The 18777-nt window shown below is 34.8% G+C and overlaps 1 protein-coding gene across 1 annotated transcript in view; it reads left to right on the plus strand.

The window, feature by feature from the left end:
* SAMSN1 (SAM domain, SH3 domain and nuclear localization signals 1) overlaps window positions 1-18777 on the plus strand; it is a 169003-nt gene that overhangs the window by 5683 nt on the left and 144543 nt on the right. The window contains exon 2 of the mRNA XM_044666919.1: window positions 1352-1468. Within this exon, the coding sequence (XP_044522854.1) occupies window positions 1352-1468 (117 nt within the window). The remainder of the gene's footprint in view (window positions 1-1351; window positions 1469-18777) is intronic.

Raw genomic sequence — 18777 nt, forward strand, 5'->3', positions numbered from 1 at the left:
AATGTCCTTATTGCCTCAAGTTTCTCCCCACTCCAATGCATCCTCCACACAGTTACGAGGGTGATTTTCCTAAAATTCCAGTCTGATCATGTCACTTTAACTATTCAATAAACACCAGTAGCTCCCTGGCCTTCATTTGGCATTTAAAGTCCTCTACAACTTGATTCCAATTTATCTTTATAGTCTTGTTTTCTATTACTTCCTCTCTTCTTGTAGTTCAGATCAACCTGCCTTTAAATTATCTATCCCTAGTGCCTAAAATACATTCCCTCTTCTCTTTTGATGAAGCTACTTCCATGGAAGTTTAATGCAATCTGGAGTGACATTTAAGAAAGTTTATAATACAGAGCTGGTCAAGACGTTTAAAAATTATCTAGACTTATTAGAATCTCTATCAAGACAGATGTAGATGGCTAGGTGGACTGAGTGCTTGGTGTGGATTTGGGAAAATCTGAGTTCAAATATAGTAGCTGTCTGATTCTGATTCTAGCTTACTTCACTTTTCTCATCTATAAAATGCAGACAATAATAGCACATATGTTCTAGGATAGTTGTAAGTATCAAATGAGTTGATAATTGTAAAGCACTGAACATAGTGCCTGGAATATAGTAAGTACTACATAAATGTTATCAATAAATAAATTTAAGAAGATCTTTCAGTCTCCAGAGAACTACTGGTACCTTCTGTCTCAAAAATCACTCTTTATCTATTTTATACACATATGGATACATGTATGTTGAATAATATACTATGATGAAAAGTCCATTGAGAGTAAAGAGAATTAACTAGAACCTAGTACACATAATAGGTGCTTAATAAATGTTTAATGATTGACTGATAAATGGTCTAGATGTCAGTACAACCTGTAGCAGCAATACTATTGACTTCCCAATACTATTGGGAAGAGTCAATGGTAATACTTGTCCCAGGATTTGGTAAGTAAACCTAGGCATGAAGTCTCAAGCTCTCGTATTTCTTTGGCACTAGTATGGATTTTATGTCGTGATACTACTATATAGCATATCATTTTTTGGTGATATTAATTTTATGTTCTTAAACTCAAATGGATATTGAATTTAACATTACTTGGAAATGAAATACAATTTTCCTTCAGAGCACTGGAGTTTACCCTTTTTGGTAGGGTTCATTCTTCCCTGATTATGAGAAGAAATCATTTAGACTATATTCAAGAAATGGGTAGGAAGATAGTTCATAGGACTGTTCTGACTGTAACTTGGAATTTAGAAAACCACAATATATATCATATATCTGTGGGCAATTTTTTATGATCTATAGGTAGGATGATGAACTAACTAAGTCTTTTATACTTTGTAAATATTTATGTTTTAGGAAGGTTCTATGGACAGCTTGTATGAGCCAGTGCCAGAGCAACAAAATAATAAAGAAAATGCCTACCCATCTACCAATACCTATGAGAAAAGTGGACAGTCAAAAAGATTTTCAATGGTGAGTCAAACCATGACCTTATTTTCCTCTTGTATTATTATTATTATTATTATTCCCACATTCATTTTTTGAAACATAAGAGCACTGATTCTAGAATCAGAAACCTTGCAATCAATTTCTATCTTTGATACTTTATAGATTTAGAGTAGGGGAAAAAACTAGGAGGTTATTTAGTCTAGGACCTTCATTTTTATTTTCCAGGTGAGTAAATTTAATTCTAGATAGGTAAAGAGATTTAACTTAGTTTAGATAAGTTTACATAAGATTACATAAGTTAAATGACAGAACTGAGATTCAAACCTACCTTATCTCATTCCAAATTGATTCCTCTTCCAATTACTTCAAGCTTTCTCCAATAGTGGTGCATTTGGCAGAGGCTTGTCTAATTGTACTGTGAGTTCTCCAGTGACTGAAAGACTAAATTTCTGAAAGAATTTACCTTAAACTTGAGATAATACTAAGTACACAAATAATTAAATAGAAAATAGAGAGAAAATGCAAAATGTGTTGAAAGGAGCAACAACAGCTAAGGAATCAGGAAGACTCATGTAGGAGATAATACATAAACAGAACCTTGAAGGGAATTAGAGTTACCAAGAAACAGAAGGAAAAAGAGAGAGAATTCCAATTATGACTGTGCAAAAGGATAATGGAATGGATATAGGAAAAAGCAAGGAGGCAAATTTATCTAGAATGCAGAATGTGAACACCATGTGAAATCATTCTAGAAAGACAAGTTGAAGTCAATTATAAAGGGTTAGAATTCCTAAGAGAAGAGGTTTTCTTCTCTTCCCTCTATCTCTTTATAATCAAGTAAGCTCTAAAGTTAACTCAAAGCCCCCTTCATCAACAAATGAAGACTAGAAGATTAGACTATAGATAAATTATAGCTATGATAAGTCCAAGTAGGAAATAATATGGTATGTTCTTGATGAAGCTCTAGTTTATAATTATTGCTTCTCTTTCTAGATGGTCACTAATTTTCTCAGGAATCAAAGTCAAGTTCACTGGTCTTTGCAAACTATTCTCTATACCCCTTCCTTTTTTGTACCTCTTCACTTCTGTGGTACCTCTTAAATTCTCCATAACTTTTCAAATATCATCTCAACATTTACCTCCACCAGTTCTTTCAGGGCCTTAGAAAGTATTTCATGTGGGCTATTTCATGTTCCCTTGAATTTACAAGGGCAAATATGTGCTCTCTTGCTCTCATCTAATTTATTTTAGGTATCAGTTCTCTGTAAAGTCATTTCTCATTTTTCTTTTCCAGTAAGTGGTCCTAAGCAGTTTTTTATTCTTCAGCCTCAACTCATGAGAATTAGGATACTTGGCATTTATTTTTACAGGACCATGACATGTACTTAAAATCATCTTCTGTTACATGCTCTAAAGGCTGACTAGTGGATTTCTTGTCTACCATGTGGTGGGTGGTTCTTCATCTCTTCAGAAATTTCTCTTTTTTTCTTCTCATTAGAATGTTTTCTTTTTGTGTCTTTAGAATTTAAGTCTGGAGAGTTCCCCATCCCTCCCAGGCTAACTTCCCTTGTAGACTACGAGTCCTTATTATCCTAGCCATTATTCATTAGAATTCTTTGAGATATGCTTTAATATAATCTCTAAGGGCCGTTGATGTGATTTTTCTGGACACTTTGGTCTGAAACAAGAAAACCTAAGCTTTAGGCCATAGACCAGCAGCAACATGAATAAGATGAGCTGTATTCAACATCTTTTTTTCTTGCTATAACTAAATAAACTTCTATTACATTAACTATTTGATGGATTATAAATATCTCAGCTCATTCCAAATCTACACTTAAACTATCAGGAGAATGACCAGAGCAATGTCCAGTCTATTATACAACACCACAATTAATTGCTCACTTCACTTCTGATATGGGCTGAAATGTCCCACAAACCCTGCCAAGTAGCTCTAAACAATCAAAAGAAATTGGAAATAATAACTAGTTGATTAATATGGGGTCACCTTTCAGATAAGAAATGAGTTGCTTAGATTTACAATTACGAGAAAACTTTCCTCACTTCAATCTTTAGACATAATCCAGGTTATATAATAACTAGGTCATTCACAGTTGTTCATCAAAAATATTGCCATCTCTGTGTACAATATTTTTCTCATTTTATTCACTTCACTTTACATCAGCTCATGAAAGTCTTTCCAGATTTTCCCCAAATCATACTGCTCATCATTTTTTATAGCACAATAGTATTCCATCACAAACATACTATAATTTGCTCAGACATTCCCCAACTCATGGACAACCCCTTAATTTATAATTCTTTGCTACTACAAAAAGGGCTGCAAAAGCTATTTTTATACAAATAAATACTTTCCCTTTTTTATTTTTGTGACATAGACCTACTATTATTTACTATTTTAAACAACAGAATCCTATGAAACAGCATTTCTGAAGTACAGATTTAAGTTCTCTAGAAATTCTAAGAAATATAAGATTATTATAGGGAGTTATTATTCAGGGAAAGTTTCATAAACAAAGTATGACTTTAGCTGGCATCTTTCAATAAAGGATTCTAGATACCCCTGAGGCAAAATACATTAGAAATAACCATATGGAAGTGTGATATTTGAATAGTAGAGAAGTAAAGATAGATGACTTCTATCTCAAGACTGGCATACCAAATATTAGGTTCTTTTATCTCTAGACCAATAAAATTAGAAGTTTCATGTTTTGGCTTGCTTTTTGGACAACACTGATGGAATAATTAACTAAAGACTTTTAAGGAAGGAAATTAGATTAATAACACCCCATCATCATCATGTAATTCTTCAAATTACAAAGTGAATGAAATTAATTTTTAAACATTTTTATATAATCATAGTTTTGATTCAGAGAATACAAAATGATTTGTACTAGTTGTATATCTAATTCGTGGCTTAAGACAATTATTTAAGTTCCACTTCTCTTATTTGTAAATGTATCTTCTAGTATCATGTAAGAATGATACTTGGTAACCTCAAATTCATTTCTTTCTTAATATAGAGATTTAGTGACCCTCCCTCCCAAATTAGACAGTTAGAGTTCATTTCTGCTTATCTTTATTTTTCAAGATAAAAGGCTTCATTATCTCATTATATCTAATAAAACATAATCCATTATAATATTAATACTTCTTTAAAAGACTTGTTCCACTTGTCTAGAAATGAAAATTACATCTTTTTCATCAATACTTCAAATTTAAGATTCTGAAATTATGCGAGTTTGCTTAAATGTTGTGTTAAATAAGTCTAGCTTTTTTCTCCCCAGGTGCTCACCCTACTTCCACACTATCTCTGGGGAAAACCTCAGAACTCAATTCAGGTGCTGCCTTCCAGGAACACTCGCCTGATTCCCACAGATAGAAATGATCTAGCTTTCCTTCATTCTATCATGCTGATATTTAACCTATCCTATAAAATTCAGCATATTAAACTTAGATTATACTATAGTTCTTTATTTACATCTCACTTTCCACTAAATCAAAAGATTGTTCAGCATAGAAACTATTTGGTTTCATCTGCGTAATTTCAATAATTTATCATGCATTTAAGTGCCTAATATGTGCCAAGCACTGTGTAAACATATCATCTACTTTTGCTCATCTGAATTAAATTTATTATTGATTATTTCTTATATTGTTCTAATTCTGTGATGATCCTCTTAATAAATATTCCTCATACCCTAAAGAGAAGAAATGGATTTCAAGGTGGTATCAGCTTATCATATTGAGAAAAGCAAGCTTCTTTTACCAGTCATATTTCCTTTCTGTCTCATAATTTTATAAGCAATCGAAGACATGTGATATTAAAAGTCCATGAAAGGTTGTAAACTCCATAAGAAAGGAGCTATTTCTTATTATTAAAAAATGACTATCAAAAACAAATATCTGTTGCTTGAATGAATGAAAGGAGGAATGAATAATATAGGCATATGAATAAATAACATAGGAATCAATAAAATAGGTATCATGTTAAATGGAAAAAGCATTGGACTAGAAGGTAGAAGACTTGTGTTGGTGACAGGCAAAAGGCAGAGAGAAAGGAAGGTAAGGGTTTAAAAATAAATAAATAAAATAAAGTCTTATGAAAATATCTGTTTCTTCAATTTGAGTAATTTATCCTTATTCACTTTTTTTTTACTAGCACTACATTCATGTTTATTGTAACCCAGATTTACAAAGTAACACAATGCAAAATAGTTTCCCTTTAGATTTGAAAAGAAAATTGCAACTAATACAATTTTTTTGCAGGAAGGGGTATTTTACTAGACTATAGTTTCTGGAAATTAAGACCAATTTTAATTAATATATGGGAATTTTTTCCCCCTGTAAGAGGGAGAATTTAGGTATTTTATAGATATATATTTAAAGTGTGGCCTCCAGGAATCAACAATTCAGATTGATTCCGTAATTAAATCAGACCCAAGTCAGCATCGGGTTAAGGCAGTTTATTTACAATTAGGAAGGTAAAGGTGTAGGAATAAAGAGAAAGGGAGAGGCTAGTCCAGGCCTACAGAGGCCTGGACGAGAGAGAAGGTTAAAAAGCTAAATAAATTAGGCTGCAAGCCACAAGGCCTAGCAACCAGATAGGCTAATGCCTACTTAAGGCAGAGTTTGGAAGTGGCCTACGTAGGCCAAAGAAGTCAGCCTAACTTACTCACGTGACAATTCAGAGTAGAAGCTGTCTGAGGTCTCAAGGGAGGTCCTTCAGCACCAAGTTCAAAGTGGGAACTGCCTCCACAGGAAGTAACCAACATACTTGAAGAGATAGTGTCTCTCGTCACTTCCCGTGGGTCCACCTCTAATTCAAGTGGACAAATGGCAGTCTCTACATTGATTTGGACTGCCCAAAGGGCAGTCCCTTGTTCTTGATTTGTTACTTATTGTCACATGTGGGTAACTCATCTCCCCTCCCCATTAATGGAGGTGAGGATTACATCATTCTATGCCTAGGGTAAGTAAGAGTTTAGCTATGAATGGGCTAGAGTTAATTCCATTTACACACCCCTTAATGAGAACCCAGTCAAAAACATGAGAATACTGAGTCCAGAAGAGGAAATCAACTAGCTAATTTACCAAATCAAGTTTGTCTTATGCCTTGTGAAGAAGAAAGCATGCTGGAAGCTAGCCAGCAGCTCCAGGGGTCTGGAAAGGTGTACAGTTTAGGTGGGAAAGAAGAGAGTCAGAGACACATTGGATTTTCTGGAAGCTGTTCTGAGAGCTTCCTGTGAAATTTTTATTTTTTATACTCTTCTCTCACAATCATACCAGTGCTGGGAAAATTTACATTTCAAATTCACAACAGAGAAAAACTCAAGGTTATAAGAATTATATAGCAGTTGGCATGTAACACACAAATTCTTTCTCATGTAGATTATACATGAAGAGACAGTGCTCAAGGTTAAAGAATAAGCCTTACTTTATCTAAGTTTTATTTTAGTAAAAGCTTCCCATACTTCAAAAGGTATGTTAAAGAATGAGCCTTTAAGATTGTAGGGTACAGCTCAGGGTGGGAGGGTACTAAAGTGAGAATGGAATTTGCTTGGACCTACCATGTAGCGTCCTTGGGACGTCTGAAGCAGAGAGAAAAAGATAAAAGCAGCTTCTGCTATTTTCTGCTATTCTCGGCTGAGGGAAAGGACTGTTAACTCAATAAATGCTGGTTTACTATATGGTACTTGGTGGTTTTCTATGGGACTTGAGGCTATCCTAAAAAACTAGATTATAATGCTTTCAATAATTAAAAGAGTTGATCAGAAGGGAGTCACAGAGAGGGGTCAGATTTTTGGATAAACCATCCATCCTATGGCCTGATTTTTCAGGCCACCAGAATCAGTACAGAGCTTTGCCAGCTGTATTGACCTTGATGGGATCCAGTCTTTGCTGTCAACACAAGATTGGTGACAGCAATGGTCACCAAACAACAAAAGTTTGTGCTTTTGAGGATGCTATTTTTTTGGAATTAGATATGCTGTTTCACTGCATGGGGCAGATTGAAAGGTGAAGATATGCCCTTTATGGATTCTGTGGTGCATGAGGTGCAAAGATTCTTTGCACCACAGAATCCATAAAGGGCATATCTTCTCTGTCCTTCATGGAAGGAATTTGATTGTGTCCAAATACACAATTAATTTCTTCATAAATTTTTGCTTGGACCTCAGAATGTTTAAGAATGAGAAATGGGCCATATCTCAGAGTGCTACTAGTTATCTCTGTTCCTGAAAAAATAAATCTACTGCAGTCACTGTAAGATTCTCTAAATCAAATTTGGATTGGGGATTATATTTTTCCAATTGCATTTTGGATAGGTAGCAGTCAATACAGTCTTGAGGGTTGTTAAGGTCTGGTATCTGTTGATCTTTCTTCAGTCTTTCCAAAATGAAATGTTTTTATTTCCTCAAAAATTTTAGTAATTCTTTTTTACTTTCCAGAAAGATACACTCTGAATGTTGTTCAAAGTTGTAGAACTGTGTCCTTTGTTTGTTAAACAGTTGAAAGTTTTCATATAATAAGTCCATCAGATATAGAAATTTCTCATCCTTGGAGTTGACTCAGTCATGGAAGAGGATAGAGCAGATTACATTGCATGAAGCACAGTCAGGGAAGAAGGTGGAATCAATGTACTGATTCTTTTTTCCTGAGTTTCTCCACCAGACATTGAACTTCTTCTTGAACTCTCTCTTCAATGGTTCTCTTCCCCATCCCAAACATTTATTCACTTTTTCAATTGCATGGACTTCCCACCTGTTTTTTTTTTTATTACTAATCACAATGTAACAATTTTAAAGTATCCTCAAAGATTTGTCAATTAATTTTTAGGAAAAAATAAATCAAAATATTTCATAACCATAATTCCAGAATGGATTTATAGCTGGTCCAATTTGATATCTGTTAAATTGTCCCTATGTAGGAGGGCATCATGCAAATCCTTAATGTGATGGGTCTCTGCACATATGATCTACATGACTTGTTGTTTGTCCTTTGTTTTCTAAGAGGACAAATGACATCATGGAGTGGTGTCTTGACTTGAGTGTGAATTGGATTTAAGGCAGGCATAGTTAAACAAAGTCATTCTCTCTTCCAGTCATCAAAGTCCAGTGACAAGACAAAAGTCAGGACAACTAGGGGGCACCTGGGTAGCTCAGTGGATTGAGAGCCAGGCCTAGAGACAGGAGGTCCTAGGTTCAAATCTGGCCTCAGACACTTCCCAGCCCTGTGACCCTGGGCAAGTCACTTGACCCCCATTACCTACCCTTACCACTCTTCTGCCTTGGAACCAATACACAGTATTGACTCCAAGATGAAAGGTAAGGGTTTTAGAAAAAAAAAGACAGGACAACTAGAAGTGGTTCAGGATGTAGAGAATGACTTTGGCATCTTCAATACCCAACAAAGCTCTAAATTCTCCTCACAATGCCTGCTTTTGCTGTCTTCATGGCCACTGGAATGAATTGTTCTGATCTTCACATGATTGGGGTAAACCTTCTCCTAACTCATCAATAGGTTTGAGGTCTACTGATTACCTTCAACCTGCCTAGACAGTTTTTTACTGGAATGAAGCTGCTATACATGCTATAGCTTCTTGGGTAGACAACAAAGGTGGATAATCAGCCTGGAAAAGAACTTGACAAGCCCTCACAGCTGAGGTGCTGGTCTTCCAGAATGCCTCATATCACCAAAAAAATTATAATACTAGTCAAGAGATAAGTTCAGATTGCTTCTCAATTTATATGATCTCCTGAAATGGAGATCCTTTGAAGGTGTAAAATGTATAACCTGAGGTTCTCTTCCTAGTTACAAGATATAACTAGTGTAGTACAGAGAGAGGGGGGTCATGACAGTTTTTTTCTGACCCCCCTCTCTCTGTACTACACTAACTAGGAATTAGTTATTAGATGTCTACTTTTCCTATTGGTTTTAGTTGTGTCTTTCTTCCTTTGACTACACACTAGTTTGCTGATCTCTATATTTTATTTTATTTTTATTTTAAATATATTTATTTGTTTTTAACATTTAACAAATAAAAATACTCAGTTAACTCCCTCCCTCCCCTCTCTCCATTAGAGAGGACATCATTAAAAAATATATAAAACTATGCCTTACTTATTTGTATTTATCAGTTCTTTCTCTGGAGGTGTACATAAACAAGTCCTCATAATTTCATGAAGGTCTTTCCATGTTTTTCCAAAATCAACCAGCACAACATCTCTTATGATATAATAGTTTTCCATCACAATCAGTTTGTTTAGCCATTCTACAACTGATGGACATTTTTCAATATCTACGTCTTTGCCACCACAAAAAGACCTGCTATACATATTTTAGCACATATGGGCTTTTTTCCTTTTTCCCTGATTACCTTAGGAAAATAGCCTAATAGTGATATTTCTACATCAAAAGGCAGACACAGTTTTATAACTCTTTGAGTATATTTTGAGATTGCTTTCCAAGATGGTTGGATTAATTCACAATTCCACCAACAATGATACCTCTTTTTTTCCCCCACAACAATTTGCGCCTCTATTTTTCCACATCCCTCCAATATTTGTCACTTTTCCCTTTTATCATTTTAGCCAATCTGATTGGTATAAGATATCTCAGGGGTATTTTGATTTGAATTTTTCTAGTCAATAATGATTTAGAGCATTTTTTCAATTATAGATAGCTTTGATGTCCTCATCCAGAACCTGTCCGTTCATATCTATTGACCATTTATCAGTTGAGGAATGGCTTATATACCTGACAAAGTTCCCTATATATTTTAGCTCTGAGACCTCTATCCGAGAAGCTGTCTATTAATTTATTTTCACAACTTACTACTTTCTTTCTATTTTTGGCTATATTATTATCATTTAAAGGCTGAGGTTGGTGTGGATATGCTGCTGGCATTCTAATCTGTCCAGAGAGAACATTCTGAAAAGAGGATGTATGACTTTCCACTATTTTCAACAGTGAAATATTTGTCTTCTTTTTCCTTCTCTCCTTCCAAGAGGGCAAATTTGGATTAATACTAGTTAGTATTATTAGTACTAATTAAAAATAAAATATAAATAAATTCTCAATAATGGGAATTTTTGGCTTCCAAATTTGCTCTTTGAATAACTATATGATCATATATTTTTGATCTTCATACTTCATTGTTGTGAAAGGGAAGCCAGAAAAACAGTGGTGGCGGTGGTGGTAGTGGGGATGATAGCAAGATAAACAGACAAAATTGAAATGAGACAGAGTATAGATTTTTTTTAAACATTTATTAATAATCATTTTTAACATGGTTACCTGATTCATGCTCCTACTTTCCCCTTCACCCCCTGCACTCCCCCCACCCATGGCCAACACACATTTCCACTGGTTTTGTCATGTGTCCTTGATCAAGACCAATTTCCAAATTGTTGGTCAGAGTATAGATTTTTTGATTAAATGATTGCGATTCTGTCTCAACGGGTAGCCTGACATGTATATTTTATTGTTTAATTATTTTTCCCAAATAATAAGCATTTGTTTTTTTTTCTTCCTACTTCCTTTTCAGAGTTATATTTGATAAATTTCCCCAAAACATTCAGAAATAAAATCATTTGGTCCCTAGAAGTCAATACCCTCAAAAATATTTCTTAAACAATAAAGCATTTTTAAGTTCTATTTTCCTCTACAATTTTTCTGAGAGGCACTAGGAAAGAAATCATAAAATCAAAAACATTATCACTATAGCATCATGCTTATGAGATACATATTGAACCCCAAAATGATTTATGAAATGGAGAGCTGAGCCATTAAATTGAAGTGCCTGTGTTACTATGACATTTCTAAAGACATCTAAGGAGGATAGAGGGTATAAACCAGGATGAAGGAAGGTCAGGAGTGATTGAGGTTATAAATACTTTCCCTGAAATTCATTGTGCTACATAAAGATTTTGAAGACTTGATCTAACATTAACATCTTCACAAAAAGGAAAAAAAAATGTCTGTAGTGGATCTGCTGACAATAACAATTTGAAGTTGAGTACTATGACTGGCACTGCCATCATTATGGTCAAACATAAAGAATATCTTATGGAAACTTTATTCTCAGCATTTTTGCATCTGGTTCTTGTTTGTTCTTTTCTGGCAGCATTCAGATGATGGTTCAAACAATTTGTAGCATATTAAAAAGGATATAAAATATGCAGTAATATAGACTCTGGGCTAATATATTTTCAAAAATGTTTCATGCCTCATTTCTCACATAAATTCTTAAGCTGCACTCAGCCTTCAAAGAGTAATTCATATTCATGATACAAAAAGAGATAACATTTATTACTTTCAGTGTTGGTGATATTAAGCACTGTCAAGCTTTCCCACCAGAGATTGCATCAAGCATTCAAGTTCCAGCCCCTTTGGGGGAATAATTGTGATTGTGACTGGAGGAGTTCATTTAAACAAAGGCCAAAAGTATCTTTTTCTCAATTAATGAATCTCTGAAATGCTCTTATTTTTCCTTAATTTTCTCTAGTCATAATTTCCAACTACTACACCTTATCCAGTTGACCAAACTGAGTCTGCTCAATGTTTTATCTTTTATATGATGGTGAATACTAGATCTATAAAATCCATTTCATAAATACTGCCAGCAGCAACATCTATTAGCCAGACAGCCACTAAATGGCCAGCTTGTATTGCCTACAGTAAAGTCCTAGAATAGCTTCTGTGCACCAATGTTGAAACAGCCCTGGGAGGAATGTGCATGGCAATGGAATAAAAGCATTATAGCACAAGTAATCACAATTTGGTAATGTGAAGTGCTTTTACCTCACCTGGTAGGGCTTGGAGGGGAAGGGAGAACTGAAGAAGTACTTTCAAAATACACTGAAGTACAACTTCAAATGTACTACAGAGTTTCCAATGAGTAGCAAACAATAGTGGCAGACAGAACTACTTAGCAGGTGGTAATTATAGAGGAATCCATTATTTCTGAACAAAAGAGATGAATAGACATTGACAACAAGAAACAGAGGAGCCTAGAGTACCAGACTTTTCAAATCAAAGATCCATTCACATAACATGGACTATTTTAGAGTATTGTATAAAAATATTACTTTTGTCTTGACATTTGGATTCCTACTTTTCAAAGAACTTTCACATCTAGTATCTTAGTCAAGTACATTATGATTTCCATTTTACAGGTAAGGTATCTAGGGCTTAAAGAAGTTGAATGATCTTCTTGAGATCACATAGTTAATTTGTGGATAGAGCAGGAATAATATTGACTTCTAACCAAAGTTTTGTGTTTGTGTTTGTTTTTGTGTGTATTTGTTTTGTGAACATCTCCAGTATTTGGTGTAGGGAAAGAATACTTGTATACTAGGCAAGTCAAATCACCAATATCACCACCTTGACATCTCATTTTAGATATTCCTTAGACGAAGAGATTTTGGAATAGCAAGAATTCTAGCTCTACGTCATCATATTCCAATCTTATCTAAGGAAGCAACCCTTGTTGAGATGCAACTTGATAACATACAGATACAAAAAAGAAAGTTCTTGTACCAAAGTTCTTAGCTCTGTCAAATGGTATGACATCAGAAACTGTTATGAAATAAGTAAAAATGTCATTAAAGAAGAAGCAATACCATTTGATTTGTCCTAGCATTTTAAGGATCCTGGGACCTTTCTATATGAATTATAGATGAAACCTTCCACATGTAGTATCTCCCTTCTTCACATTACAATGTGAGCTTCTTGAGAGCAGAGACTCTTACGTTTGTATTTGTATTTCCAGCATTTAGCACAGTACTTTGCACATAGTAGGCACTTAATTTTTTCATTCATTCATTCATTCATTCATTCATTCATTCATTCATTCATGTTGAGTTTTTTGTTAATATCTTTGAGTGAGAAAAACAATTTCTAGGGGAGGTAGAAACCAGTGCAACTTTGTCTTTTCTTAAAGAAGACATAGATTATAATTTAGTGAAGGTTTTCAAATAACTTTATAATACTATAAGACTTTTTTCTATTTCAAAATGTAAAAAGGGGGGTAGCTGGGTGGTTCAGTGGATTGAGAACAAGGCCTAGAGACAGGAGATCCCGGGTTCAAATCTGTCCTCAGACACTTCCTACCTGTGTGACCCTGGGCAAGTCTCTTCACGCCCATTGCATAGCCCTTACCACTTTTCTGCCTTGGAACAAAAAAAAATTTAAATGTAAAAAAGTATGGAGAAGAGATGAGTTGAATATGGCCTTAAGCATATATCCCCTGGCAGTGTGTTCTGCTAGAAAGACAACTATAACTAAAATTAGGAAACTTGTATTCAGATTCCAGCTCTGATACTTACAAGCTATGTAACTGTAGGCAAACTTAATCTCTCTGATTTTCAGATTGCATCATAAAATGTAATGCCAATTTGCCTCACTCCTGCTGCCTTGTAGTAGAAAGAGGATGTATTTCCCTGTTGATGGAGGTATCTCTTGTCAGTCTGTGATGTTCCCAGTCAGTATTAGCCAGACAAACCTCTCCACAGATCAACTCCTTGTTTCAACTGAAATTCAGTTGGCAAGATGGAGGAACCTTCTCAGGTAAGGCAGCAGGCTTGTTTATTTCCTTGATTACTTTGCTAGATGGACCAAACACTATCTGACTTTATAATATGTCTTTAATAATAGGGTTGATCAGAAGGGAAGAAGGTATAGGAGATAACTAATGATTTATCCGTTGAAGCCTAAGAAGTCCCTGGCTCAGTCAGTTAGGGCAAATTGCCCGAAACCCCTCCCCACTAAAATCCTTGTTTCTAACTGTCTCAAGGTAAAATTATTGATAACTAGAGGGATTATTGAAAGGGGACAGATGATGATATCTGTGGTAGAGAGTCGGGCTCTCAAAAAGTCTCTAAATCTCCCAGTTTTTGTAATAGAGCAGGGTCAGTCTTGGCAGGAATCCAAAGAATCCACAGGAAGTGTTGGCCTGGGACAACAAGGCTTTGAGTAGTCTTAATCCAGGAGTTGCAGGTTTTTACCTCCTTCTCCTTCCAGTTCCCTCAAACCAACTCCTCTTGCTTGGGGGTTCCCCCTTTTATATTCCTGGTTCCAACAGTCTTCAACTGATCCTGCTTTCTTGGGATTCTGCTGCACCCCATTAAAATTTCACCTTGCATGCAATGCACAAGATCCAGATTTTTGGCTTCCCCAGGACATGACATTAGTGGTCCTTTTCTCAGAGAAATATGTTGTCATGAAAATTTCTTCCTTCTATTCAGTTAATACCAAAATGCCAAATTCAATCATCCTTGACCCATGAGGTAACTACCAAGATTGCAAATGACCACTGCTCAAATCTTCTAGTAGCTGATATAAGCTGAAAAAAGGAAAAAAAGACAGAAAGATATGCCATAAGTTATATTCAAACCCATGCTTTCCATGATATGTTCTTCTTCCATATGCTTCTCTGTTCAGAAAAAGGGATGAAATTCTCTCACCCTTCTTGATATTTCTAATGAAATGAAAACACATGACAAAGAAAAATAGTGCATAGAAGTAAAGAAGAGCAGAAGAATCTCCATAGCTTTGACCACAGATTTCAATCTTACCTTTCCCAAGAGCCTATCCTCTCTCACTCAGTTGCTAGTCAAAAGAATTCATTGCATTTTCTTATCAAGGCGCAGAATGTACCTCACTAAGCAAAGAGTAAGTACTAGTGTCCAGCTCAATAGGAAGTATTCCACTCTAATGAAATTCTATATTCTTTGCAAATAGATTGGAAGACCCATCAAATTATTCCAGTACTTTCCCAATTATCCCTGCTTTAGAGGAAAATGAAAGAACTAAAGGATTAAATTGCTTGTCTAAGATCATCATATATATAGGTAGCAAAATTAATCTTTTGATCTAGAAGAAATTCCTTGAGATGACATCACTACAAATAGTTCACATTTTAAAGCATTTTATCATGGTTGATAAGATATTTTCCCATCACAATTCTGAAATAATTATACTTCATTTTGCATATTGAAAAATTAAGATTCAACTGTTCAAAGTCATATGGTTACTAAATAGTAGTCATCATTGAAATTCAAGTTTTCTAATTCCAAATCCAATTGCTCTTTTTATTAAATCATAGACTACTTCTAGGTAGATGGCAGAAATATCACAACTATACTTCATTTTCTCCCCCATCTCCACATACTTATCATTCAATAAAGGTCATATAGTGAAGTTCTGATATTTTAAATGGGAGAGGTGATATCCTTTATTCATGTAGCAAACAAAACCATCACTTTTTTTTTGTTTTTTGTTTTTTGTTTTTTTAAACCCTTGTACTTTTCGGTGTATTGTCTCATAGGTGGAAGAGTGGTAAGGGTGGGCAATGGGGGTCAAGTGACTTGCCCAGGGTCACACAGCTGGGAAGTGGCTGAGGCCGGGTTTGAACCTAGGACCTCCTGTCTCTAGGCCTGACTCTCACTCCACTGAGCTACCCAGCTGCCCCCTACCATCACTTTTTAATTGGAGAAAGATTACTATTATTAGGAACCAAGTAGTAGTTGTATTGTTGTTGTTAGTAGTAGTAATTGTAGTAATATCAAATAGTTTCATTTTATGGATAAGAAATCCAAAGAATTAAGGGAATTACCCAAAATTATCAGTAGAGGAGTTATAGATCTTAATACATGTAGGTAAATTTGACCTCTTGGCTCCAAGACTTAACAGGACTAGGGTCATATGACTGGAATACATCAATGAAAGTATAAAGTATTTGATTCAAAAGGAAAAAATACAATTAAAATAATGATAAATTAGTAGTGTATATTAATCTTGAATATAGTTTTTCTTCAGCAAAGATAGGAAACTATCTTTCCAGAATATTTGTTTCCATTCCTCTCTTTATAAAGTTTTTTTTATAATGACATAGGAACAAGAAAGAAGTTTCTCCTTATGACCTCTATGTTTCAATTTTTCACAGATTTTTTATAGCACTTCATGACATTCTTTCCCCCTCACTCTATAGAGAAATATGCTTTGTATCTGACTCTTTTCTTATTTAACAACATAAATTGCTTTTTTCAACTTTCTATTTGAGCTCTTATGTGCCTCTTAAAGCTCCAGCAATAATATCTTTGATTTTGTAGAAGATATATTCAAAATAGTAGTTATACTTTTAAACAATGAACCCTACTTCAAGGCCATAATCAACTTAAAGCATATTTCTAGAAATATGATAATTATGAATAATATGAACTAGGAATTATGCAGGAAAATGGCATAAAGGATATCATCATATCAGAAAAGGAATAGATCTATCATTGTAGCAAGTGAGGGATAAAACAAATGGATAGATTTGCTCTCCTGGTATCTCAAAAGCGATATTAAACTCAAGTCAAAACAGATCCCTATAAGACAAATATTGAATTAGAAAACTACAAATGAGCATTTTTATGGTGCATTTTATGTTTATTTTATTAATAGTTTACCAATTACATTTTAATCTGGTTCCCCAGGAAAGTTTTGTGAACATTGAATTTGACGTCTCAATTCTAAATGAAGATTTCCAGTATATTAGATTAACTTTCTGTGCAAGATTTATAGGTGGACTGAAAAGAATCTCACAAGGTGAGAAGCTCTGAACTGGTTGCAGTCTTTCCCTTTAGAGGAAGTAGTCACATTGATGAGTTCATTGTTCTATTAAAGTAGCAAAGAAGTTTTAAGTGCTATAGTTTGGTAGTATCAAACATAATTTTATCTTAAACTAAGAACTTTCCTAATGAGTTCAATTTCATTTATTTATTCAGGATATTTCCTCACTTCTGTTTTTCTATTTATATATTGTAGGATAAAAATGAGACACAAACTTATAGAATAACAAGATTTATGATAGTTTAACCAAGAGGCAAAAACCAAATGTTCTAGTTTTAATTGCTGTCTAGAACAGTTTCTGAAACAATACGTACTTAATTATTTCACTTTATTTCATGTTCCTCTTTCTGAACTGTTATCCAGTATTCAAATTCTCTGGTACTTTGAACAAAGAATGTCCTTTTATTTGAATTATTCTTTTACATCTTCTTTAAATTCCATACAAGAATATTCTCCAGTCACTTTCCAGAGATGGATAATGTGTAATTAATATGGAGGATCCTGTAATAGTTTCTTTTCAGAAGCAATTTTTGTCTATATGGACTGAGAGCTATAGTAGATTTGGTGAAATAAAGGAACTTTGCGTTTTTTATAATGCTTTTGTGGTTCTTGAAAAAAATCACTATTGTTTACATTCTTTTGTTTTTTCATTTTCCCTAAGCTTTCAGTAACTAAGTATTACAGAACAACAGAAGAAACCCAACAAATCAGTAATTTCCCCCTAAAAGAAACAAAATCTATCATCCTAAAGGAATCCACATATTTCCATGACTATTACTGTCACCAACTCACCATCTTGCCCATTCCCCAACTCTGACCCTGACCAGTACAAACACTCATCTCTAGTAAATACTGAACAGGGCAAAACAAATCAGCAAATTGATCCATCACTTCTCTTCCAAGGAGTAAGAGGTACATTTCATTTTCAGTTTTTCAAAGTGACTATTGGTTGCTACTTTGATCAAAGTTTTCTTGTCTTTTGGAGTTTGGGGGTGGCAGAGGAATAACATTTTCGTTGTGGTTATTGTCTTTTTTTGCTGGTTCACTTTGAATCAACTCAGAAATGTTTCTATATTTATCTAAATTGGCGATGGGAAATTTTAGAGGTGGAATGTTGGGCTGGGCACCCCTTCCCCAGACCCAGTGCTGTGCCCACCCCCCCAGAGACTGTGTGCCATGCTCCTCTCCCCCCATGCTGAGTGCTGGGTGCCCCCCACCCCTCCCTTACACTACACAGGGGAAGGAGAAAGTGTTCCCATTCGGTTGCTAGGTGGAGGAGTGGGTAATGTGAGAAAATGTCCTCAGGTGTTGTGGAGAGGGGAAGGGTGCAGCTCTGTCTGAGTCCTTCTGCCTTTCTAGAAACAAACTCTGGGGGGGGGGGTCAGGGGAGGGCAGCCATGTGCCCACAGAGAATGATCTGTGTGCCATCTTTGGTACCTTTGCCATAGGTTCATTTAATAAGTAGAAGATACAAAACTTTGCATTTCTATTATATAAAGTATGATATTCTTTTATAGTACATAATACATTCCATATGTAACTCTTAAAGATGCTGTATTGTCTGTGGTTTCTTTGGCCCCTTCCTCTTCTTTTTTTCTATCTTTTTTTCAGAACCCTAGTCCTAATGTCTTCTTTATCCCCAAAACAAAGCACTTATAATAAATATGCATAGTCAAGCAAATAAATCCTTATAT

This window comes from Gracilinanus agilis, chromosome 3 (assembly GCF_016433145.1).
Source record: "Gracilinanus agilis isolate LMUSP501 chromosome 3, AgileGrace, whole genome shotgun sequence".
NCBI classification, from domain to species: domain Eukaryota; kingdom Metazoa; phylum Chordata; class Mammalia; order Didelphimorphia; family Didelphidae; genus Gracilinanus; species Gracilinanus agilis.